The 27,111-nt window shown below is 36.7% G+C and overlaps 1 protein-coding gene across 3 annotated transcripts in view; it reads right to left on the reverse strand.

Moving 5' to 3' along the window:
* Nucleotides 1-27,111, reverse strand: part of fanca (FA complementation group A) — a 60,505-nt gene that overhangs the window by 29,094 nt on the left and 4,300 nt on the right. For 2 of the 3 annotated variants that reach the window (XM_062961853.1, XM_062961852.1), the window contains exons 5-21: nucleotides 25,991-26,086; nucleotides 25,793-25,866; nucleotides 22,942-23,054; nucleotides 22,761-22,837; nucleotides 20,435-20,468; nucleotides 17,851-17,917; nucleotides 15,356-15,468; nucleotides 13,731-13,807; nucleotides 11,556-11,697; nucleotides 11,304-11,437; nucleotides 6,799-6,909; nucleotides 6,621-6,716; nucleotides 3,284-3,343; nucleotides 3,086-3,174; nucleotides 2,936-2,996; nucleotides 526-575; nucleotides 323-399 (exon numbers count right to left, since the gene is read on the reverse strand). In XM_062961853.1, the coding sequence (XP_062817923.1) occupies nucleotides 323-399; nucleotides 526-575; nucleotides 2,936-2,996; nucleotides 3,086-3,174; nucleotides 3,284-3,343; nucleotides 6,621-6,716; nucleotides 6,799-6,909; nucleotides 11,304-11,437; nucleotides 11,556-11,697; nucleotides 13,731-13,807; nucleotides 15,356-15,468; nucleotides 17,851-17,917; nucleotides 20,435-20,468; nucleotides 22,761-22,837; nucleotides 22,942-23,054; nucleotides 25,793-25,866; nucleotides 25,991-26,086 (1,471 nt within the window). The remainder of the gene's footprint in view (nucleotides 1-322; nucleotides 400-525; nucleotides 576-2,935; nucleotides 2,997-3,085; nucleotides 3,175-3,283; nucleotides 3,344-6,620; nucleotides 6,717-6,798; nucleotides 6,910-11,303; nucleotides 11,438-11,555; nucleotides 11,698-13,730; nucleotides 13,808-15,355; nucleotides 15,469-17,850; nucleotides 17,918-20,434; nucleotides 20,469-22,760; nucleotides 22,838-22,941; nucleotides 23,055-25,792; nucleotides 25,867-25,990; nucleotides 26,087-27,111) is intronic. The other variant, XM_062961854.1, reaches the window with a different exon arrangement.

Here is a 27,111-nt window from a genome sequence, read left to right on the forward strand (position 1 = left end):
TTCACAAACAGCGCCATATGCTGAACAAACAAGTAACAGCCGCTGTACTACAAATGACTGTTTCAGGAAGGAATTCCCCTGGATTTTTGTTTTTTAGTGTTGTTCTTTATTTACTGTACTGATTACTGTTCTTTCTCCCACCCTGGACGTCATTCCGTAGATATATAAAACCCACTTGCCTAGTTTCCTACAAACCTCACAACCTCTGAGGATGCCTGCCGCAGATGTGGGTGAAACAACAGGAGAGAATCCTTCCGGAACATGGCCAGAAAGCGACCGATAGAAATTTGATAATGACTAGGGGTCAGTCGATGCCGCTCACCTTGTAAGAGCTTCTCTTTTGCAACTCGGCATTCTTCGATATATGTTTTGTACGCATTTGGAGGAATCTTTTCAGCCCTGTTTTAGAAGGATTGAGGCCATAATAACATCATGAGGTTGTACTGTCAATAGAGACTGAAACAATCCATTGAGATCATGACAAACTTGGATAAGTTCAAGAAAATTATTAATTTCCCTTCTTACCTTCTGAGGGATTCTATCAAAGCCATGCGGGGATCTGGTCTTTCCGGAAGCTGCAATGTTTAAATAAATGTTTAAATATCACAAATTATTAAACACAAATTATTAACAGAGTGTTTGTATCTGTGCCATTTTTTTTCAGTGTTTATACACACACACATATATATATATCTTCTATCTATATAAATAAAAACTAGCTGTGCCCGGCCACGCGTTGCTGTGGAGTTGTCTGGTGGTGTTGGTGAGAAATTGTTGAGGTAGTGGTGGTATTGAATGTCTGTTGTAAGGTTGTCTTTATGTTTAGTATGCACACTGAAGTGGATTATATGGCAGTGTGGAGTCAAGATAATCCAGTTCAAAGCAGACAATATAAGATTCTAAATGGGTTATATAGCTGTGTGGAAGGGCCTTGAGTCTACACTGCCATATAATCTAGTTAAAATCTGATAATCTGTGGAAGAGGCCTAAGTGAGGCCTAACTGTGCCTGTCCCCTGGGCTGGGTAGGTTGCTAGGAGACCAAGTGAGCGGAGCTTAGCCTTCTAACTGGCAGCAATTGGATAAAAACAATTATTCCTCTCCCTCTAATTAGGACTTTATTTTTCTTTTCTTTTTGTTGTATCAACCTAGAGGCATGGATGAGGGGTTGTGCTGTCAGTTTTCGAGGTTGGGGGGCTTGTAGTTTTGTCCGCTGCCCTGATGCCATCACTCTTTTATATATATAGATGTAATGTCCGTTTGTGAGGGACCTCATATCTTCCAAACTACGAAATTTGGACACAACGTACTATTCAAACTGGAGAGTGTTTTAAGGTATTCACATACCCACTATTACACACCTAACACACCTGAGACAGGTAAAACCATGCTTTGGTTCACAAACAGCGCCACCTGCTGGACAAACAAGTTCTATAACACTATACTATAATATTATTAGTAATATTACATGTAATATATATACAGTAGAGCAGGGGTCCTCAAACTTTTGAAGCAGAGGGCCGGTCCACAATCCTTCAGACTGTTGTGGGGGCCAAATTATCATTTAAAAAAAATGCAAATTCCTATGCATACTGCACATGTCTTATTTGTAGTGAAACAACAACAACAACAACGAAAGAACAATGCAATATTTAAAAATGAAAACAATTTTAAACAACATAAACCTATCAGGATTTCAATGGAAAGTGTGGGTCTGCCACTGGCCAATAAAATAGTCAAGTTAATTAGGATTGTTGTTGTTGTTGTGTGCCTTCAAGTCATTTCAGACTTTGGCCGAGCCTAAGTCTAAAATTAATTATTTATTTACTGCATTTATATCCCACCCTTCTCATCCCGAAGGGGACTCAGAGCAGGTATATGTACATATAATATATTATATTATTAGCATAGCACAATATTAGCATTATATAATTCTATATTGAACTATACCACTATACTATTATATGTTATGTAATATATAGCATATGATTAATATTATTATATGGTATTATTATTTGTATTATATTGTATAACATAATATTATTATCAATATTATATGTATATACAATATATTATAACATTAAAACTAATACAAAAATATTATATTATAAAACTGAGGGCGGGGGCCAGGTAAATGACCTTGAAGGGCCGCATCCGGCCCCCGGGCCTTAGTTTGGGGACCCCTGCAATAGAGTCTCACTTATCCAACATAAACGGGCCAGCAGAACATTGGATAAGCAAAAATGTTGGATAATAAGGAGGGATTAAGAAAAAGGCCCATTAAACATAAAATTACATTATTTACAAATTAAGCACCAAAACATCATGTTTTACAACAAATTGTCAGAAAAAGCAGTTCAATTCCCAGTAATGTTATGTAGTAATTACTGTATTTACAAATTTAGCACCAAAACATTGCAACATTTACTATAAAAACATTGACTACTAAAAGGCAGACTGCCTTGGATAATACAGAACCTTGGATAAGTGAGACTCTACTGTGTATATATATATATATATATATATATATATATATATATATATATACACAATTATAATAGTTATCAATATTATTATCAATATTATATGTATATACAATATATAATATTATTAGTATAGCATAATATTGATATTATATATTATATTGTTATATTGACACAGGAGACATGGTGTCTATATATATATCTATATCTATATCCATCTTCTATATATATAATATATATTATCTCCATCCATCCATCCATCCATCTATATTTACACTCAGGGGCAATCTTTAGAATTCTGCAGTTTATATCTAGACACGTCATAAAAATATGTAAAATAATCATTTATATGAAACGCATATAGGTGAGTTTAAAATCCACCTAACTCCGTAAATTTTTAAAAGAGGATATTTCTCACTTGAAAATTTAAAGAAACCATAATAAGAATACTAACCAGACGCGGCACAAGCAAAGCGGGAAGAAAACGCGTTGCATAGTAGGACTGCCTGAAAATACTGAAACAAGAAAGCGGATGGAAGTAAATGGGTTGAAGAGAATAAAATAATATAATGAAGAGCGACACCACTGAGAAGAGAGGCCTTACCTGGCTTCCATGACACTCGCTGGGATCCTCCCCGTGTTTTCAAATATCTGCACAGCCTTTTCGACATCCTGAAGGGCCTGGCATTGAGGCTGATCCACAAAGAGAACAGAAGAGAGAGCATGTCTTTGACTGTCAAGCAACACAACTTCCCTTGTTCCAATTAATTAATAACAACCTGTCCAGGTGGCTTTGAGATACCTGGACGGCTTCCTTTGGGGAAGATAAATCCTCATAGAGGCCCATGTCTTCTATGGAAACCTGGGAACGAGAAGCACAGCTTGAGGATGGACCCAGAGTGCAAGGTGACCACTCAACAAAAGAGAACTTCCATCAGAATGCAGGTAAAATGTATTGGTATAGAGTGAAATTGTGCTTAGAGTTAAAAGCTGTGTGTGTGTAGAATCATAGAATAGTAGAGTTGGAAGAGACCACATGGGCCATCTAGTCCAACCCCCTGCTAAGAAGCAGGAAATCGCATTCAAAGCACCCCCGACAGATGGCCATCCAGCCTCTGCTTAAAAGCCTCCAAAGAAGGAGCCTCCACCACGGCCCCGGGGGAGAGAGTTCCACTGTCGAACAGCTCTCACAGTGAGGAAGTTCTTCCTGATGTTCAGGTGGAATCTCCTTTCCTGTAGTTTGAAGCCATTGTCCCGTGTCCTAGTCTGCAGGGCAGCAGAAAACAAGCTCCCTCCCTCTTCCCTATGACTTCCCTTCACGTATTTGTACATGGCTATCATGTCTCCTCTCAGCCTTCTCTTCTGCAGGCTAAACATGCCCAGCTCTTTAAGCCGCTCCTCATAGGGCTTGTTCTCCAGACCCTTTATCATTTTAGTCGCCCTCCTCTGGACGCTTTCCAGCTTGTCAACATCTCCCTTCAACTGTGGTGCCCAAAATTGGACACAGTGTGATTCCAGGTGTGGTCTGACCAAGGCAGAATAGAATAAGGGGGAGCATGACTTCCCTGGATCTAGACGCTATTCCCCTATTGATGCAGGCCAGAATCCCATTGGCTTTTTTAGCAGCCGCATCACATTGTTGGCTCATGTTTAACTTGTTGTCCACGAGGACTCCAAGGTCTTTTTCGCACACACTGCTGTCAAGCCAGGCATCGTCCCCCATTCTGTATCTTTGATTTCCATTTTTTCTGCCGAAGTGAAGTATCTTGCATTTGTCCCTGTTGAACTTCATTTTGTTAGTTTTGGCCCATCTCTCTAGTCTGTCAAGATTGTTTTGAATTCTGCTCCTGTCTTCTGGAGTGTTAGCTATCCCTCCGAGTTTGGTGTCATCTGCAAACTTGATGATCGTGCCTTCTAACCCTTCGTCTAAGTCGTTAATAAAGATGTTGAACAGAACCGGGCCCAGGACGGAGCCCTGCGGCACTCCACTTGTCACTTCTTTCCATGATGAAGACGACGCATTGGTGAGCACCCTTTGTAATCTAGAAGTGAAAAGGTTAAATGCACGAAGTGGAAATAAAATTGCTAGAGTGTAACTTTTGAGAAGTTTCCGGTTAGCCGGACGTACGTTTAGAGATAAGAATGGAGTGTTCACTCCTGCAGCGTGCTTATTGTCCAGTCTGCTATGTAAATAAGCTGTACATACTGCAATAAAGTTTGAGAGTTTGGGAGAAAGTACCTTTTGTGGACTACACAATCCACAGAATTCATTGGCCATACTAGATGGAGATTCTGGGGACTACAGTCCAGGACCTGGAACAAGGCTTATAAGTACCAGACTGGTGGCCAATGCCTTCTCTCTCTTTTTTTTTTAACTTAATGCATTATATGTATTTTTGGAGGATGTCACCGTTAATAAGTTCTGGGTAAATTATACATAGTTATAACCAATTTCAGAATATCCAAATGTAAAAAAAAAAAGTCAAATATACACAAGTGAATCTCAGAAAATCACATTTAAATCTCGCAAAGTATTATTCTAACTTCTAGAGCAGGGGTCCTCAAACTTTTTAAGTAGGGGGCCGGTCCACAATCCTTCAGACTGTTGAGGGGCCGAATTATCATTTGAAAAAGAAATACGAACAAATCCTTATGCACACTGCACATGTCTTATTTGTAGTGCAAAACAACAGCAATGAAAGAACAATAAAATATTTAAAAATGAAAACAATATTAACCAACATAAACCTATCAGGATTTCAATGGGAAGTGTGGGCCTGCTTCTGGCCAATGAGATAGTCAAGTTAATTAGGATTGTTGTTGTTGTGTGCTTTCAAGTCATTTCAGACTTTGGGCGAGCCTAAGTCTAAAATTATTTATTTATTCATTTCCTACATTTATATCCCGCCCTTCTCACCCCGAAGGGGATTCAGAGCAGCTGTATGTACATACAATATATTATATTATTAGCATAGCACAATATTAGCATTATATATTACTATATTGAACTATACCACTATACCGTAATATTATATGTAATATATAACATGTAATTAATATTATTATATGGTATTATTATTAGTATTACATTGTATAACATGATAATATTATAAATATCATATGTATATATAATATATTATATTATTAAAACTGATATAAAATATTATATTATAAACTAGCTGTGCCCGGCCACGCGTTGCTGTGGCAAAGTGGTGGTGGTATTGGTTAAAAGTTGTTGTGGAATTTTTATTTGACGTTATTTGTATTTTTTAAATTAATTGTATTGTAACTTATCTTTTTTATTTATTATATTTTATTATTTTGTTGTATTGTTTTTAGTTATTTTGTTATAGTATTTTATTGTATTAATTTTTTTAGTGTTTTTTATTATTTTTATTGTATTATTTGTATTTATTTTATTTTTTTATTCTTTTATTAACACTGGGCTGAGTGGGTTGCTAGGAGACCAAGTGGGCAGAGCTTAGCTTTCTAAATGGCAGCAATTTGTATAAAAACATTTATTTCTCTCCCTCTAATTAGGACTTTATTTTTCTTTGCTTTTTGTTGTATCAACCTAGAGGCGTGGATGATGGGTTGTGTTGTCAAATTTCGAGGTTGGGGGGCTTGTATTTTATTGTATTAATTTTTAGTGTTTTTTATTATTATTTTTATTGGGTTGCTAGGAGACCAAGTTGGAGGAGCTTAGCCTTCTAACTGGCAGCAATTGGATAAAAGCAATTATTCCTCTCTCTCTCTAATTAGGACTTTATTTTTCTTTTCTTTTTGTTGTATCAACCTAGAGGCGTGGATGATGGGTTGTGTTGTCAAATTTCGAGGTTGGGGGGCTTGTACTTTTGTTGTTTTGTGGGTCGCCGTGATGCCATCACTCTTTTATATATATAGATGAGGGCAGGGGCCAGGTAAATGACCTTGGAGGGCCGCATCCGGCCCCCGGGCCTTAGTTTGGGGACCCCTGTTCTAGAGAATTAAAATTTAAAAGAAAATCAAATATGTTCTTGCCCCTTTTTCCACACACAACAAATGCGCCAGGGGGGGAATCCTGACATTGTGAGACTTTTGCCAATGCCTTCTCTTTGTGAAAACTGGCGCTCCAAAAGGATCGGGCTTCCTGTGCTCACCTTGAAGTCGGCCAGACGGGTTTTGGCCAAAGAGATGTATTCCAGGAGCAGCGGGCGGTATTTGGCCGGGACAAACGGCGGGAGCATGATGTGCACCTGGGGAGAGATGGAGGGCAAGGTAAGCCCTGAAGGGCCCCATGGATGGCAAGGGCAGACCAAGCCCTTTCTGTTCACTTGCCTTCAAATACTGTGGGGCTTCGAAAGGCACCAACTCCGAGAGGAACTTGAAGAGGAAGACCGAGGCCTTCTTGCTGCCGCTGTGGAAGCCGCTGGAGCTCCCAAAGGCAACCTGGAAATAACAATAATAACAACAACAACAACTTTATTTTTCTATCCCGCCTCCATCTTCCCGAAGGAATTTGGGGCGGCTAACATGAGGCCAAGCCCAAAAATAAAATATAAACAGAGTTAAAACATAAATAAACAATATCAACAAAACAGATCAAATAAAATAAAACAGACTACAACACAGTAATACAATATAACACAACTAGCTGTGCCCGGCCACGCGTTGCTGTGGCGAAACATGGTGGTCTGGGAAATAAAGTATTGAGGAATTGGTGGTAGTTAAGGTAAAGGGTCAAGGTTTTCCCCAGACATTAAGTCCAGTCGTGTCTGACTCTGGAGGTTGGTGCTCATCTCCATTTCTAAGCCGAAGAGCCGGCGTTGTCCGTAGACTCCTCCAAGGTCATGTGGGATGACTGCATGGAGCGGCGTTACCTTCCCGCCGGAGCAGTACCTATTGATCCACTCACATTTGCATGTTTTTGAACTTCTGGGTTGGCAGAAGCTGGGGCTAACAGTGGGGGCTCTCTCCGCTTCCCCAATTCAAACCTGTGGCCTTTCGGTCCAGAAGTTCAGCAGCTCAGCGCTTTAACACGCTGCGCCATCAGGGGATATTATTTCCTAAAGGTTGTGAATATACAGTATTTCTGAATGGTTTTTTTCCCCCTGTTGGACGCAAGTATGAATGCTGCAATTAGGAAAATGATTAGGATGTAATGGCCTTGCAGCTTTAAAGCCTGGCTGTTTCCTCCCTGAGTGAATTTTTTGTTGGGAGGTGTTAGCTGGCCCTGATTCTTTCCTGTTTGGAATTCCCTTGTTTTCAGAGTGGTGTTGTTTGCAATATTTTATGTGCTTCTACTGTCTGTGGCCCTGAGAAAACAGAGGATTTGCCAGACTTTGATGATGGGAATACTTTGTTGGGAGGTGTTAACTGGCCCCGATTGTTTCCTGTGTGGAATTCCCCTGTTTATTTACTGTCCTGGTTTTAGAGATTATATTGTTCTGCATTATTCTATCCCAGTAATTATTTCATATTAAAGTAGAATCTCACTTATCCAACATTCACTTATACAATGTTCTGGATTATCCTACGCAGTCTGCCTTTTCATAATCAATGTTTTTGTAGTCAGTGTTTTAAATTCATTGTGATAATTTAGTGGTAAATTTGTAAATACAGTACAGTAGAGTCTCACTTATCCAACATAAACGGGCTGGCAGAATATTGGATAAGCGAATATGTTGGATAATAAGGAGGCATTACGGAAAAGCCTATTAAACATCAAATTAGGTTATGATTTGGCAGAAAAAGTAGTTCAATACACAGTAATGCTATGTAGTAATTACTGTATTTATGAATTTAGCACCAAAATATCACGATATATTGAAAACATTGACTACAAAAATGCATTGGATAATCCAGAACATTGGATAAGCGAGTGCTGGATAAGTGAGACTCTACTGTAATTACTACCTAGTATTACTGCGCATGGAACTACCTTTTCTGTCAAATTTGTTGTATAATATGATGTTCTGGTGCTTAATTTGTATAACGATTACCTAATTTGATGTTTAATAGGCTTTTCCTTAATCTCTTCTTATTATCCAACATATTCACTTATCCTGCCAGCCTGTTTATGTTGGATAAGTGAGAGTCTACTGTTTATTGATAATCTTATATTATCTGCTCAGAACTGGATTATATGAGGCTCCTTCTTCACAGCTGTATAAAATGCCCACTGAAGTGGATTATATGGAAGTGTGGAGTCAAGATAATCCAGTGCAAAGCAGATAATATAAGATTATAAATGGGTTATATAGCTGTGTGGAAGGGCCTTGAGTCTACACTGCCATATAATCCAGTGCAAATTAGATAGCCTACGTCTGCCTGTCCCTTAACTGAACCCTGGCTGTCCCTTGGCTTGCTAGGAGTTGGTTGCTAGGAGATGAAGTGGGCAGAGATTAGCCCTCTAAACTGGCAGCAATTGGATAAAAAAAATTATTGCTCTCCCTCTAATTAGGACTTTGTTTTTCTTTTCTTTTTGTTGTATCAACCTGGAGGCATGGATGATGGGTTGTGTTGTCAAATTTCGAGGTTGCGGGGCCTGTACTTTTGTTGTTTTGTGAGTCGCCGTGATGCCATCACTCTTTTATATATATAGAAGATCATAGCAAAATAAAACGGTAAAATGGTAAAACAAACATCCCCACTATTAGATAGAAAGGGGGCCGGTCAAGTCAAAAAATGCAAAAGTATACAAAATGCAAAAAATACAAAACCTTTTAATAAGGTATCTGGGCAAAGTGTTGAGGAGTTATCTAGAAGAGTTGGGGTAGGGAGTCAAGTTGTTTCCAATACCGGGGCAAAACAAAATGCAGAAAAGCGGTATTTCTATAGGAGGGGTCTGTCGTGGGGTTAATTATTCCAATGCACACTGGAAAAGCCATGTTTTTAACTGTTTACTAAATACATATAAGCAAAGACCACCAGCACTGAAGCGATGATTCTCTGCCTTCAACTTCGTGGGACCGGATGCCAAGTTGTCCAAAGGTCCGATCACCGTCTCGCAAAGCAGTTACTCTACTCTCAGTTCAAGAATGGAAAATGGAATTTCAGAGGACAGATGGGCTTAGAGCTAACCATAAAAATGTGGCAGGAACATGGCGAGAGAACTAGGAAGCCCTGACTCTCGATCATTGGAACTGGAGGTTAGCTGTTACCAACAGTGCTGTGGATTTTGCAGAGGCACGAATGAAGGGGAAAAGAGAGATACGTCCCAAGCAAACCCTTGTCGGGACCACCTTCTATCTGGAAATGTATGTCCTCAATGCAAAAGATAGAGCCCCCGGTGACACAATGGGCTAAATCCTTGTGCCGGCAGGACTGCTGACCCACAGGTTGCCGGGAGAGCAGGTGACTTCCCTGTCAACTCCAGCTCCCCATGCAGGGACATGAGATAAGCCAACCACAAGGATCGTAAAACATCAAAACATTCACCTCTGGGCAACATCCTTGCAGACAACGAATTCTATCACATCAGAAGCAACTTGCAGTTTCTCAAGTTGCTCCTGACACACACAAAAACTGCAAAAGACTATGCGGATCCAGAATAGGCCTTTACAGCTATTTGAAGACCCACTACCAAGTCTTGGAAGACAACCATACTCGGCCACAGGTGATAGATGATGATGATGATATAACATACAATAATAATTATTCTTATTATTTTATTTTTATTTTTATACCCAGCCCCATCTCCCCAAAGGGACTTGGGGCGGCTTACATGGGGCCAAGCCCAGGATAAACAAACAATGTAAAAACACAACAATAAAACAACTCAATCAACAATAGAATAGATCATAAAAACTAATAAGATCACATACCCTGTTTCCCTGAAAGTAAGACATCCCCAAAAAATAAGACCTAGTAGAGGTTTTGCTAAATTGCTAAATATAAGGCCTCCCCTGAAAGTAAGACCTAGCAAAGTTTTTGTTTGGAAGCATGCCCGGCGCCCGTCAAACAAAACACCGTAGCATGCAGGGTTGGTAAATGTACATAATAATAATAATAATAATAATGTATCACACAGTCCTAGACACTTGGGAAGTGTTCGACTTGTGATTTTGCGATACGAAATCCAGCATATCTATCTTGTTTGCTGTGTCATAATAAAATAATAATAATAATAATAATAATAATAATAATAATAATAATAAATACATCACACAGTCCTAGACACTTGGGAAGTGTTTGACTTGTGATTTTGTGATACGAAATCCAGCATATCTATCTTGTTTGCTGCGTCATACAATAAAATAAAATAATAATTATTATTATTATTTTATTTTTATACCCCGCCTCCATCTCCCCAGAGGGACTTGGGGCGGCTTACATACCAGTTGTATATGTAAATAATGGTAGTAACAAGAAATTCTTGACAGGGGTCACAGTTTGTCTGGTTTAGTTATGTTGGTTTGTGATGACAACTTCTGTACAGTATAGAATAAATGTTCATTTTTTTTTGTTCAACAATGGATATGAATTCTTCTTCATAGAAAAATAAGACATCCCCTGAAAATAAGACCTAGCGCATCTTTGGGAGTAAAAAATAATATAAGACACTGTCTTATTTTCGGGGAAACACGGTAAAATAGTCATACTTTAGTAAAATCCAGGATTGGCTCCTAAAAGGAACTGGGCCAAAAAAAAAAATACTCACAAGACCACACTAGTATAAAGCAGGTTAAAACTCACAAGTCAAAATTCAATGGGTAATTGTGGCAGAGGACATAGCAAATTCCTGAGATGTCTCTTTGGGTCCGCCAATGCAAACCTGTATGGTTAGGACCATAAATGAGGCAATTTAATGTCAGAACTCATGATCTATCTTAGGCTCTTACCTTAAACCATTCTGCGTAAGGCATGAAAACGGCAGGACCCTCCAGGCCAGCCTGGCGCGCGATCAGGAACGCCGTCATCATGCTTTCCAAGTCATAGTCCTCAAAGCCTTTCTTCAGCAGATGGCTCAGGAAGTCTGGGAAAAAGACTTCCCCATAACACACACGTCTCCCACCTTTTTCCCAAAGTGAAAACAAAACAGTATGTGGGCTCAAAATGCCAAAGTCCGATCCAACCACGGACTCGGTATCTACCTTTAATCAGTGGTGCGGCTCCCGACTGGCAGACCAGCAGCGTGGAAACGCAGGAGAGGACGTGATGCCAGTTGACTTCGCTCGTCTCCAGGACGTGCTGCAAATGGCGGACCAACTCCTCCGGCTTGAAGGGCACAAACAACTACAAGGGGAGACAAAGCCAGAAACGCCTTTCACCATCCAAGCAAGGAAGATGGAAAACCATCTCAAGAGTCAGCAGATAGTTTGCTCCTGAGTGAGCAGTGTTATGTTTGGTTGGAGGCCAAAGTGGTTGAGGGGTGTCGCACCTCAGAATAGTTCACCTTGCTATTGACAGTCTTTTGTAGTTTTATTGAGCAAAAGCAGTATACTGTATATACTCGAGTATAAGCCTAGTTTTTCAGCCCTTTTTTTAAGACTGAAAAAGACCCCTCGGCTTATACTCAGGTGAGAGTCCTGGATGGCTTATATTTGGGTCAGCTTATACTCAAGAATATATGGTATATTTATTATTTTTCTCTATTATTATTGGTATTATTACATTTATTATTTTTCTCTATTATTGTTGCTACTACAGTAGAGTCTCACTTATCCAACATAAACGGGCCAGCAGAATGTTGGATAAGTGAATAAGTTGGATAATAAGGAGAGATTAAGAAAAAGCATATTAAACATCAAAATAGTTTATGATTTTACTAATTAAGCACCAAAACATCATGTTATACAACAAATTTGACAGAAAAAGTAGTTCATTACACATTAATGCTATGTAGTAATTACTGTATTTACGAATTTAGCACCAAAATATCATGATATATTGAAAACATTGACTACAAAAATGTGTTGGATAATCCAGAACGTTGGATAAGTGAGTGTTGGATAAGTGAGATTCTACTGTATTGCATTTATTTTTCCTTTGCTTTTCCATTTTCTCTTTTTTGTTGTTGTTTTGTTTTGGGTTTTGTTGTTTTTTTCACTCAGTGCACTTTGCCCAGTCCATTGTATGATTTTATTCACCATCATCATCATCATCATCATCATTTAATTACTTATTAATCGCCCTGCATCCAAGATGCTCCAGGCGATTTACAAGATAAAATTGTAAAGGATAAAAATACATACATACAAATATTGATAAAATTAACATAGATTAAAAGCTCTAGTAAAGAGCTAGGTCTTGAGTGCTAGGGTATTGCTGTGTTTTATCATGTGTTTTATAATGACTGTGATTTTATTTTATGCCTTTTAATTTTATTTTTGTGTTTTTTGTATTTGATACTCTGTATGCTGGTTTTATATCTGTGAGCTGCCCCGAGTCCCTCTGGGGAGATGGTGGCGGGGTATAAAAATAAAATTATTATTATTATTATTATTTTACTCTATTATTATTATTATTACATTTATTATTTCACTCTGATCTTATTATTATTATTACTATTATTGCATTTATTATTTTACTCTATTATTACATGTATTATTTTCCTGTATTTATTATTATTATTATTATTATTATTTCATGTATTATTTTACTCTATTATTATTAAAAGGATACATAAGCACATTTACACTGAAGAAGATGAGAATAATGATTTGATCAGTCTTATCTTAAATTTGAACTTTATGTAAATATTCAAAAACATTTAACCTACTGATGCCTCAATTAATGTAATTTTATTGGTATCTATTTTTATTTCTGAAATTTACCACCCTCGGCTTATACTGGAGTCAATGTTTTCCCAGTTTTTTTGTGGTAAAAACTGGTTAATAATAATAATAATAATAATACATTTATTTGTATCTCGCCACCATCTCCCCCAGAGGGGACTCGGGGCGGCTCACAGAAATATCAAATACAAAACAATAACAATATTCAATACATCAATAAACAATAACATGCACCCATTGTAATATTTGCACATTAACCAAAAAGAATAAAAACACTTATTAAAAACATAGAATTTAAAAACAGTGAGGTTGCAATAGTAGATTAGCAAAGTGCACATCATAGGTTGTAAACTCAAAACATAGATCTATATATATAAAAGAGTGATGGCATCACGGTGATCCACAAAACAACAAAACTTTTTTGTGGCTTATATTCGGGTCGGCTTATACTCGAGTATATATGGTAGTTTTTAAAAGGAGCAGGACGACTGTGAAATGCTCGCAGTCAAACCCCAATTAAGGAAGACTTACTTTGCGGTAGAGCAAGGCGAGCACCGCATTGGTCCGAGCAAAGCTCCACTCTCTCTGGAGAGGAATGGCATCGGAAACTGATGGAAAGAAAAAGAAAACTCAATTCACACAATGTAAGGCCAGGGCTGCTAATCAATTTTTTAAATTGTGTCAGAAGCGACTTGAGAACATACTGCAAGTCGCTTCTGGTGTGAGAGATTTGGCCATGTACAAAGACGTTGTCCAAGCGATGTCAGAATGTGTTACCATCCTGCTGGGAGTCTTCACGCATGTCCCCACAAGCTAGAGCTGACAGATGGGAGCTCATCCCGTCTCACAGATTCGAACCGGCAACCTTCAGGTCAGCAACCCAACCTTTAGGTCAGCAGTCCATCTGGCACAAGGGTTTAACCCACTGCACCACCACGGCTCCTTTATCTGCAACTGATAAATAAAAATAACCAACAATTCCAATAGAATTGGAATAAGGCAGTCAATGATTTCTAAAGGCGTCTGTAACTTCAAGGCCTTTTATGCACAGGACATTCAATGAAGGCGACGTCAAGAGGACATGGACTCTCTCGCTGGCTGCTTAACAGCTAGCATCCTATTTATTTATTTATGAAACTTATACCTCACCTTTATTTATTTATTTAGTTATTTATTTACATCATTTTTACCCTGCCTTTCTCCCAGGGGGGACTCAAGGCGGCTTACAATAAATAGGCAAAAATTCAATGCCTAAAAACAGTGTACAAAACAACAATTCATATAAAACAGATACCATTACAAAATAAAATCACATTATATAAAGTTTTAAGCATATCCAAGATTAAAATCCATTCACATCCAGAATTCTCAACATAAGTCTTGGTACGGGTCATGTAAAGTCCATGTTCTCATTCATTAAAAGCTTGTGTGCGCAACCATGTCTTTAAGGCTTTCCTGAAGCCTAGGAGAGTTGGTGTCCTGTTGTTGTTGTTGTTGTTGTTGTTTCCATATCAAAATTGGAACTCAAAGAGGTTCACAATTGAACAAAGACTAATACAATTCAAAACATACAAAAAGGTAAAGGTAAAGGTTTCCCATGACATTGAGTCCAGTCGTGTCCGACTCTGGGGGTTGGTGCTCATCTCCATTTCTAAGCCGAAGAGCCAGCATTGTCCATAGACACCTCCAAGGTCATGTGGCCGGCATGACTGCATGGAACGCCCTTACCTTCCCGCCAGACCTATTGATCTACTCACATTGGCATGTTTTCGAACTGCTAGGTTGGCAGAAGCTGGGGCTAACAGTGGGCGCTCATTCCGCTCCCGGGATTTGAACCTGGCACTTTTCGGTCTGCAAGTTCAGCAGCTCAGCGCTTTAACACACTGTGCCACCAGAGGCCCCAAAAATATATATATATATATACAAAACTGGGTCATAAAAACAGAATATAGAAATGTTAGTTAAAAAAAAAAACCCAAAAGGTAGTTTGACTTCTCCAGGGATTAACATACTCTCTGTTCTCCATACAAGAATGGCTCTCGACTTATATAAATCAACTGATACATGAGTATATATGGCAACCTGTTTACAGTATTAGAACAATTCACCCCACAGTACAAAAATAAAATGCAATTTATTTTTTTAAAAAGCCCTACCTTTGAGCTGAGGGTTGTAGGTCAGAACTTGGGTCAAAGTTTGGCTGAAGAAGTCTTGCAGGGCCTCAGGCAGGACCAGGCCTTGGTAGGCACTCACAGTAAACACATGGAGCCTATATATATACAAAATAAAATGTACAAAAATAAAATGCAATCTATCTATCTATCTATCTATCTATCTATCTATCTATCTATCTATCTATCTATCTATATACACACACACACAGTAGAGTCTCACTTATCCAAGCTAAATGGGCTGGCAGAAGCTTGGATAAGTGAATATCTTGGATAATAAGGAGGGATTAAGGAAATAATAATAATAATAATAATAATAATAATAATAATAAAACTTTATTTATACCCCGCCACCATCTGCCCGTGGGGACTCGGGGCGGGTCACAATGTTACAAAAGTAACAGCGCAAATACATTAACAATATACACAGTTTAAAACACAAGAAGATGATAAAACAGAAGTTAAAACAAAGGTTTATACAACAGTAATAATATCAAACAACCACCAATGCCATTCAGTGGGGGGAAAGCCTATTAAACATCAAATTAGGTTATGATTTTACTAATTAAGCACCCAAACATCACGTTATACAACGAATTTGACAGAAAAAGTATTTCAATACGCAGTAATGTTATGTTGTAATTACTGTATTTACGAATTTAGCACCAAAATATCATAATATATTGCAAACATTGACTACAAAAATGGCTTGGATAATCCAGAGGCTTGGATAAGCGAGGTTTGGATAAGTGAGACTCTACTGTATGTATGTATATATATATGTGTGTGTGTGTGTGTGTGTGTGTGTGTATATATATATATATATATGCAATATATATATATATATATATATATATATATATATATATATATGTGTGTGTGTGTGTGTGTGTGTGTGTATAATAAATTGCATTTTATTTTTGTACATTTTATTTTGTGTGTGTGTGTGTGTGTGTGTGTGTGTGTGTGTGTATATATATATATAAATTAGAGAAAGAAAAGCTCTTAGTGCTCAAGAAGAAAGGCTCTCCCCAAACACGGTTTGGTTTAATGCAAACCAAATTTGGTTTCGACGGATAACACTCTTCCCACATTAAAGAGACATCTTTTCAAAACCGGCCTTTCAAAACCATCCCATTGTTCGTTGATTAAAATAAATAATGGCTTTAACGTTTAATCCTTGAGTATTTCTTTTGTTAAGGGATATTGGGATAAACTGATTCCTGTTTACTTTATGCCCAATCTCTGAAATTGCTGAAGGGTCAACAATGGAAGGCTTGGCATAAAGTATCGATACAAGCAACTGGTGGGCAGAAATCACATTTATGGAGAAATTAGCATTTCGGAGGAGACAATGGACTCCAGGATGTTAATAGTGATTGGTTTCCCTTTATTGCAAATGTCAAACACAACAGAAAACTTTATTTGGAACCATTATGGTATCGTTTGGCACAATGCTTTGATACAGCTCATCATTTCATCCCATTGTGTTGTCAAAGCCTTTCATGGCCAAAATCACTGGGTTGCTGTGAGTTTTCCAGACTGTATGACCATATTGCAGAAGCATTCTCTCCTGACGTTTCGCCCACATCTATGGCAGGCATCCTCAGAGGTTTGTTGGTGTTATTCCAGATAGGAAACAATCATAGGAAACCTCCCAAATGAAATCCAACAGGCACCCTCCCTCCTATCTTTTTTAAAAAAAGTGAAAACTTGGTTGTGGGATCAGGCTTTTGAAGCGATAGAAGCAACATCAATTATAATTATAATGTTTTAAGACATAATGACAGACGCAGATCGGACTCAGAATGTGTCTTGAATGTATATTTTTATGAATGTTTTAATGTAATTAATTTAAATTGTAATGAATTGCAACTGGAATTTTTTATACATATGTTTTATATTTGTAAACCGCCCTGAGTCCTGCTTAAGGGGTGAGAAGGGCGGGGTAGAAATGTTGTAATAATAATAATAATAATAATAATAATAATAAGTCCTAAACGCTTGGAAAGTGTTTGACTTGTGAATTTGTGATACGAAATCCAGCATATCTATCTTGTTTGCTATGTCATACAACGTCGTTGTGTCAATAATAATAATAATAATAATAATAATAATAATAATAATAATAATTAGGGCCAGCTAACATCTCCCAGCAAAGGATTCCCCCAGGCAGGATGCAACCAGGCTTTGAAGCTGCAAGGCTATTCAGTGCTAATCAAGCTGGCCTGCTGCACCATTCATAGATGTGGGCAAAACATCAGGAGAGAATGCTTCTGGAGAACTCACAACAACCCATTTCATCAACACATCTCTCCGGAAAAAGGAGAGATGTGTTGTCGAAGGTTTTCATGTCCGGGATCACAGGGTTGTTGTGTGTTTTCCGGGCTGTATGGCCATGTTCCAGAAGCATTCTCTCCTGACGTTTCACCCACATCTATGGCAGGCATCCTCAGAGGTTGTGAGGTAGAGATGCTCACCAGCTTTTTGCAGCCTTCAGGGAAGAAGAGCCTTCCTGCTTCTCTTTGGCCACAGAATCAAGCAGCCCTAAAACACAAAACAAACAAACAAACAATTATTGAAAATATATTGTCTGAGAAATGATTATGAAAGGCCAATAGATGAAAGTATTGCACTGTATGCAGCAAACACTTGCAATGCATGTATATTTGAATGAACGAAAATAAATAAACATTATATATTTAAAGGTTAAACAATCCAATGGGGAAATATGCATTCAGTCGCAAAATGATGCTCATCCTTTTAAAAATCTGACCTCATTATGAGAAGGAGGGAAAAGGAACCATTAAGGCAGAGGCAGGGAAGGCATTAACCCCGACCTTGAACCACTTTGCAGAGCTTGGGATGTGCCATTTAAGCAACACGGAAAGCATGTCCTGATAGGGATGCTCCAGATGTCACTGGGGCACAATCTCCAAGGAAGGCTTCCACATGGCAGCGCATGAGAAAAACTACGGCTGGAAGTAGATTCTAAGAGTTTTCATAACTTTTGTATCAGGTATTTTAATATGTATGTTTTTATATATTTTACTGGAGCACCCAGTGGCGCAATGGGTTAAACCCTTGTGCCGGCAGGACTGCTAACCTGAAGGTTGCTCATTCGAGTCCAGAGAGGATGCAGATGAGCTCCCTCTGTCAGCTCCAGCTCCCCGTGTGGGGACATGAGAGAAGCCTCCCACAAGGATGGTAAAAACACCAAAACATCTGGGCAATGTCCCCTGGGCGACGTCCTTGCAGACAGCCAATTCTCTCTCACCAGAAGCGACTTGCTGTTTCTCAAGTCGCTCCTGACACGAAATAATAATACAGTAGAGTCTCACTTATCCAACATAAACGGGCCGACAGAACGTTGGATAAGTGAATATGTTGGATAATAAGGAGAGATTAAGAAAAAGCCTATTAAACATCAAATTAGGTTATGATTTTACAAATTAAGCACCAGAACATCATGTTATACAACACATTTGACAGAAAAAGTAGTTCAATACGCAGTAATGCTACATAGTAATTACTGTATTTACGAATTTAGCACCAAAATATCACGATATATTGAAAACATTGACTACAAAAATGCGTTGGATAATCCAGAATGTTGGATAAGCGAGTGTTGGATAAGTGAGACTCTACTGTATAATTACTATGTTTTAATATGCAATTTTATATATCTATTTGATTATGCTGTGTCTTGCCTGGAGCCGAAAGGACAGGTAAATAAATAATAATAACAACAACAATGATGATGATTATGATGATGATGTAATCCAGGATTGTTGTAATCCAGAGAAGCCCCCACAATGATGGTAAAAACATCAAACATCTAGGCGTCCCCAGGGCAACGTCCTTGCAGACGGCCAATTCTCTCTCACCAGAAGCGACTTGCTGTTTCTCAAGTCGCTCCTGACACGAAATAATAATAATATATATTACTATGTTTTAATATATAATTTTATAGATGTATTTGACAATGCTGTGTCCTGCCTGGAGCCGAAAGGAGAGACAGGTAAAATAATAATAATAATAATAATAATAATAATAATAATAATAATAATAATGACACAGTACGAAATCCAGCATATCTATCTTGTTTGCTGTGTCATAAAATAATAATAATAATAATAATAATAATAATAATAATAATAATAATAATAATAATGTGTTGTTGTTGTTGTAATCCAGAGTAACCCCCACAATGATGGTAAAAACATCAAACATCCGGGCATCCTCTGGGCAACGTCCTTGCAGACAGCCAATTCTCTCACACCAGAAGCGACTTGCAGTTTCTCAAGTCACTTCTGATACTATATATATATAAAACTATGTTTTAATATGCAATTTTATAGATGTATTTGACTATGTTGTGTCCTGCCTGGAGAGACGGGTAAATAATAATAATAATAATAATAATAATAATAATAATAATAATAATAATACGTCATCACACAGCCCTAGAAACTTGGGAAGTGTCCGACGTGTGATCCAATACAACTGCCAGCAGAGTGTCTGCTGTGGCCTCATCTTGTTGTGTTTCAAATAAATAATAATAATAACAACAACACAACAACTTTATTTTTATACCCCACCACCATCTCCCCAGAGGGACTCGGGGCGGCTCACAGATATAAAACAAGCATACAGTGGTATCAAATTTTTAAAAAAACACACAAAATTAAATGTTTCAAATAATAATAATAATAATAACAACAAAAACACAGTCCTAAACACTTGGGAAGTGTTCAAGTTGTGATTTGGTGATAACGAAATCCAGCATATAGGTCTCGTTTGCAGTGTCATACTGTGTCTTTGTGTCAATAATAATAATAATAATAACAACAACATATTGTTGTTGATGTAATCCAAAACAGCATTTCTCTGATCTACTACTACCGCTCCGTGTTACAGCTCCGTCTCCTAAATTCTACTCTACAAACATAGTTGCAATTGAAAAGCTAATTATGTACACAGCACGACAATTATATACACAATCAGCAAACTCCACTATAATTGAGATCCCAATGCAATTGCTTTCCATGCCAAAGAACTTACATGCCAGCATCCTCTCAAGGACAGCACAGTAAATCTGTGAAGACAAAAGGCAGACATTAACTTTGAAGCCATTCCGAGTGAATGACAGGCCACATTGCTCTGCCAGCCATTAACTTAACAGATCCTCCCTATGGCTCGAGGCTGGATACATCATCATTAAAACAAGAGATAAAACACTATCAAAACACATACAACAAGGGTTAAAATCTGCTAATGAAATGCAGATTAAAATTCACAGATTAATTCAAATAATAATAATAATAATAATAATAATAATAATAATAATAATAATAATGAATTTATTAACCGCCTCTCTCCATGGCTTGAGGTGGGGCGCAACGTCATTAAAACAAGAGATAAAACTCTATCAAAACACATATAACAAAAATTAAAATATAAGTTAAAATCTGCTAATGAAATGCAAGTTGAAATCCACCAATGAAATACAGATTAAAAGTCACAGATTAATTCAGATGATGATGATGATGATGATAATAATAATAATGAATTTATTAACCGCCTCTCTCTACGGCTTCAGGGGGGGTACATTATCATTAAAACAAGAGATAAAACACTATCAAAACACAGATAAGAAAAATTAAAATATAAGTTAAAATCTGCTAATGAAATGCAAGTTGAAATTCACCAATGAAATACAGATTAAAAGTCACAGATTAATTCAGATGATGATGATGATGATAATAATAATAATAACAATGAATTTATTAACCGCCTCTCTCTACGGCTTCAGGGGGGGTACATTATCATTAAAACAAGAGATAAAACACTATCAAAACTCAGATAAGAAAAATTAAAATATAAGTTAAAATCTGCTAATGAAATGCAAGTTAAAATTCACAGATTAATTCAGATGATAATAATAATAATAGTAGTAGTAATAATAATAATAAATGAATTACCCGCCTCTCCCTACAGCTTGAGGTGGGGTACAACAACATAAAAACAAGAGATAAAACTCTATCAAAACACATACAACAAGAGTTAAAATACAAGTTAAAATCCGCTAATGAAATGCAGATTAAAATTCACAGATTAATTCAAATAATGATAATAATAATAATAATAATAATGAATTCATTACCCGCCTCTCCCTACGGTTCGAGGTGGGGTACATTATCATTAAAACAAGAGATAAAACACTATCAAAACACATATAACAAGAGTTAAAATACAACTTAAAATCAGCTAATTTAATGCAGATTAAAATTCACAGATTAATTCAGCTGATAATAATAGTAGTAGTAATAATAAAAATAATAATAATGAATTTTTAACCCATGTAGTAGTAGTAGTAGTAGGAATAATAATAATAATAATAATAATAATAATAATAATAATAATAATAATAATAATAATAATAATAATAATAATAAATGAATTACCCGCCTCTCCCTACAGCTTGAGGTGGGGTATAACAACATAAAAACAAGAGATAAAACTCTATCAAAACACATATAACAAGAGTTAAAATACAAGTTAAAATCCGCTGATGAAATGCAGATTAAAATTCACAGATTAATTCAAATAATGATGATAATAATAATAATAATAATGAATTCATTACCCGCCTCTCCCTACGGTTCGAGGTGGGGTACATTATCATTAAAACAAGAGATAAAACACTATCAAAACACATATAACAAGAGTTAAAATATAACTTAAAATCAGCTAATTTAATGCAGATTAAAATTCACAGATTAATTCAGCTGATAATAATAGTAGTAGTAATAATAAAAATAATAATGATGAATTTTTAACCCATGTAGTAATAGTAGTAGGAATAATAATAATAATAATAATAATAATAATAATAATAATAAATGAATTACCCGCCTCTCCCTACAGCTTGAGGTGGGGTATAACAACATAAAAACAAGAGATAAAACTCTATCAAAACACATATAACAAGAGCTAAAATACAAGTTAAAATCCGCTGATGAAATGCAGATTAAAATTCACAGATTAATTCAGATGATGATGCTGATGATAATAATAATAATAATTATTATTATTATTATTAATTTAATATTTTCGCATCATCCGAAAATACATCACACAGTCCTAGACACTTGGGAAGTGTTCGACTTGTGATTTTGTGAAACGAAACCCAGCATATCTATCTTGTTTGCTGTGTCATACAACGTCGTTGTGTCAATAATAATAATAATAATAATGAAATAATTCAATGACAGAACCCAAAACCTGCTTCACAGGCCCTTATTCTATTCATAGTCATTGCTACAGTGGTAGGAAAGCCTGTGTTTACAAGCATTAATGGTCCTCATTCATCCCATTCCATCCTTACTTTGGACAGCCTTGGCGACTTCTTTCCTGGCTCAGACGTCTTCGGAAATCCGTGACGAAGGAAGACAGATGCCAGGCCTAAAGACAAAGGGCAAAGCTACCATCAATGGACAAAGCTACCACCTTCCTCCCCAAGGCTGGGTGTCCCAAAGGTCAGGGTTGCTTTCGGCTCCTGATGTTACCTGTCAGGAGGCTCCCCAGGTGCTCTGAGTCCAAGGAAGAGCTTTCTGTTTCGCTGCACAAAAGGCAAAGACCACGGCACAGCCAATCCACCAACGCAGACGTGTCTGGATTACTAGGAAGACACACAACACTGCAGTTGACCTAAACTCTCTTTTGTAAGTTGCGTTTTCAACTAAATGTCCCAGTATCCCCTAAACAGAAGGATTCTGTAGCCCCAAAAGGCAATTATTTATTTATTTGCGACATTTATATCCTGTCCTTCTCACCCCGAAGGGGACTCAAGGCAGCTCACAATTTATATGTACATACAATATGTTATATTATCAGCATAGCACAATATTAGCATTATATATTACTATATTGAATTATACCACTATACTGCAATATTAGCAATATTACATGTAATCTATAATATACAATTATAATAGTGTATTATTATTATTGTATTACATTATAATATTATCAATACTATATGTATACAATATATTATATTATTAGCATAAAACAATATAAGCATTATATATTATTATATACGCAGACGTGTCTGGATTACTAGGAAGACACACAACACTGCAGTTGACCTAAACTCTCTTTTGTAAGTTGCGTTTTCAACTAAATGTCCCAGTATCCCCTAAACAGAAGGATTCTGTAGCCCCAAAAGGCAATTATTTATTTATTTGCGACATTTATATCCTGTCCTTCTCACCCCGAAGGGGACTCAAGGCAGCTCACAATTTATATGTACATACAATATATTATATTATTAGCATAGCACAATATTAGCATTATATATTACTATATTGAACTATACCACTATACTGCAATATTAGCAATATTACATGTAATCTATAGTATACAATTATAATAGTGCATTATTATTATTGTATTACATTATAATATTATCAATACTATATGTATACAATATATTATATTATTAGCATAAAACAATATAAGCATTATATATTATTATATACGCAGACGTGTCTGGATTACTAGGAAGACACACAACACTGCAGTTGACCTAAACTCTCTTTTGTAAGTTGCGTTTTCAACTAAATGTCCCAGTATCCCCTAAACAGAAGGATTCTGTAGCCCCAAAAGGCAATTATTTATTTATTTGCGACATTTATATCTTGTCCTTCTCACCCCGAAGGGGACTCAAGGCAGCTCACAATTTATATGTACATACAATATATTATATTATTAGCATAGCACAATATTAGCATTATATATTACTATATTGAACTATACCACTATACTGCAATATTAGCAATATTACATGTAATCTATAGTATACAATTATAATAGTGCATTATTATTATTGTATTACATTATAATATTATCAATACTATATGTATACAATATATTATATTATTAGCATAAAACAATATAAGCATTATATATTATTATATACGCAGACGTGTCTGGATTACTAGGAAGACACACAACACTGCAGTTGACCTAAACTCTCTTTTGTAAGTTGCGTTTTCAACTAAATGTCCCAGTATCCCCTAAACAGAAGGATTCTGTAGCCCCAAAAGGCAATTATTTATTTATTTGCGACATTTATATCCTGTCCTTCTCACCCCGAAGGGGACTCAAGGCAGCTCACAATTTATATGTACATACAATATATTATATTATTAGCATAGCACAATATTAGCATTATATATTACTATATTGAACCATACCACTATACTGCAATATTAGCAATATTACATGTAATCTATAATATACAATTATAATAGTGTATTATTATTATTGTATTACATTATAATATTATCAACACTATATGTATACAATATATTATATTATTAGCATAAAACAATATAAGCATTATATATTATTATATTGTACTATACCCCTATACTGCAATATTATTAGCAATATTACATGTAATATATAATTATATTATATTGTTTTATTATTAGTAATGATATTGTATTACATTATAATATTATCAATATTATATGTATATACAGTAGAGTCTCGCTTATCTATTATTGATACAAAGCTGTCCCAGTATACACCTTTAATAGGGGAAATTGACATTTTAATGCAAATTTATAGACATATATATATATATATATATATATACACAGTAGAGTCTCACTTATCCAACATAAACGGGCAGGCAGAATGTTGAATAAGCGAATATGTTGGATAATAAGGAGGCATTAAGGAAAAGCCTATTCAACATCAAATTAGGTTATGATTTTACAAATGAAGCACCAAAACATCATGTTAAACAACAAATTTGGCAGAAAAAGTAGTTCAATAGGCAGTAATGCTATGTAGTAATTACTGTATTTATGAATTTAGCACCAAAATATCACGATATATTAAAAACACTGACTACAAAAATGCGTTGGATAATCCAGAACGTTGTATAAGCGAGTGTTGGATAAGTAAGACTCTACTGTATATTGTACTATACCCCTATACTGCAATATTATTAGTAATATTACATGTAATATATAATATACAATTATAATAGTGTATTATTATATTGTATTACATCATAATATTATTATCATATAATATATTATATATGTATATACAATATACTATATTATTAATATCATAGTCAGAGCTGTTTGACAGTGGAATATCTGTGATGGAGTCTTCTTCTCTGGAGGTTTTTAAGCTGGAGCTGGATGGCCATCTGTCGGGAGGGCTTTGATTGTGTCTTCCAGCCTGGTAGAAGGGGGTAGGACTGAGGAGTCTTGGGGGTCTCTTCCAACTCTAAGATTCTATCTTCGTCTCCCAAACCCAAACGGTTGCAGGCAAAATCCTGTCAAATTATATGTCAAGATGAAAACACACACAATGTGCAAAGTCCGGACTTACTTTTCCAGCAGCTCGTCCAGGCTCAAGAGGCCTTCTCTGTGGAGGTGCCATGCCATGTCCAGGGTGAGTGGGCTCTGAGGACAAAGCACATTGGGTTTGCAGTAAGAGCATGAATCTTGTAAAGATAGTTGCTGCCATTATTATTGACGCAAAGACATAGTATGACACAGCAAATGAGGAGCACTTGCGGAGCCTGACCTGCATTTTCCACATTTCTTGAGCAAACAACGATGGGCTGAAAGCATTCTGGGAGGCCAGATCCTTCAAAGTGTTCAGCAGGCAAGACAACTTTTCCTATAGTTGAGAACAAAAGAGAACAGTGTGGTAAAGGACTATCGACAGAAATACTATTTTGGATTCTATGAATTAGTCTCCTGTTTTAATATTGTATGTTTCTTGTATGCTTCTTGTCGATTTTAACAATTGTTTTATTGATATAGATGTTTTACTGGTATAACTGTTTTATAGTTGTGTTGCTGATATTTGTTTTATCAGGCTAGGCCCCATGTAAGCCGCCCTGAGTCCCTTCGGGGAGATGGGGCGGGGTATAAAAATAAATTTATTATTATTATTATTATTTAACTCACTGCAAGAAACACGTTTTGTCAATTAATGCTCTGCCTTTCATTTTTTTTTCTGCCTAAGTGTAGTATCTTTCATTTGTCCTTGTTGAAATGCATTTTGTTAAGTTTTGGGCACTCTGGTCTGTAATCTGTTAAAGTCATTTTAAATTCTGATCCTGTCCTCTGGAGTATTAGCTCTCCCTCCTAATTAGGTATCATCTGCATATATTCAAAGCAGATCATCTGGATTTTATATGGCAGTGTAGAATGGGCCCGAGTCTTCCATTTTGTTCTTCTCCTGTGAGCATGGAGAGAGACAAGATGTTTCCAGAGAGATCGATAGCTAGGCCTTAACTTTAGGTAAAAGTTTTCCCCTGACGTTAAGTCCAGTTGTGTCTGACTCTGGGGGTTGGTGCTCATCTCCATTTCTAAGCCGAAGAGCCTGCATTGTCCGCAGACACCTCCAAGGTCATGTGGCCATTGGCATGACTGCATGGAGTGCTGCTACCTTCCCGCCAGAGCAGTACCTATTGATCTACTCACACTCTGGGGGTTGGTGCTCATCTCCATTTCTAAGCCGAAGAGCCTGCATTGTCCGCAGACACCTCCAAGGTCATGTGGCAATTGGCATGACTGCATGGAGTGCTGCTACCTTCCTGCCAGAGCAGTACCTATTGATCTACTCACACTCTGGGGGTTGGTGCTCATCTCCATTTCTAAGCCGAAGAGCCTGCATTGTCCGCAGACACCTCCAAG

The sequence above is a fragment of the Anolis carolinensis genome, unplaced genomic scaffold (genome assembly GCF_035594765.1).
Source record: "Anolis carolinensis isolate JA03-04 unplaced genomic scaffold, rAnoCar3.1.pri scaffold_9, whole genome shotgun sequence".
Classification (NCBI taxonomy): Eukaryota; Metazoa; Chordata; class Lepidosauria; order Squamata; family Dactyloidae; genus Anolis; species Anolis carolinensis.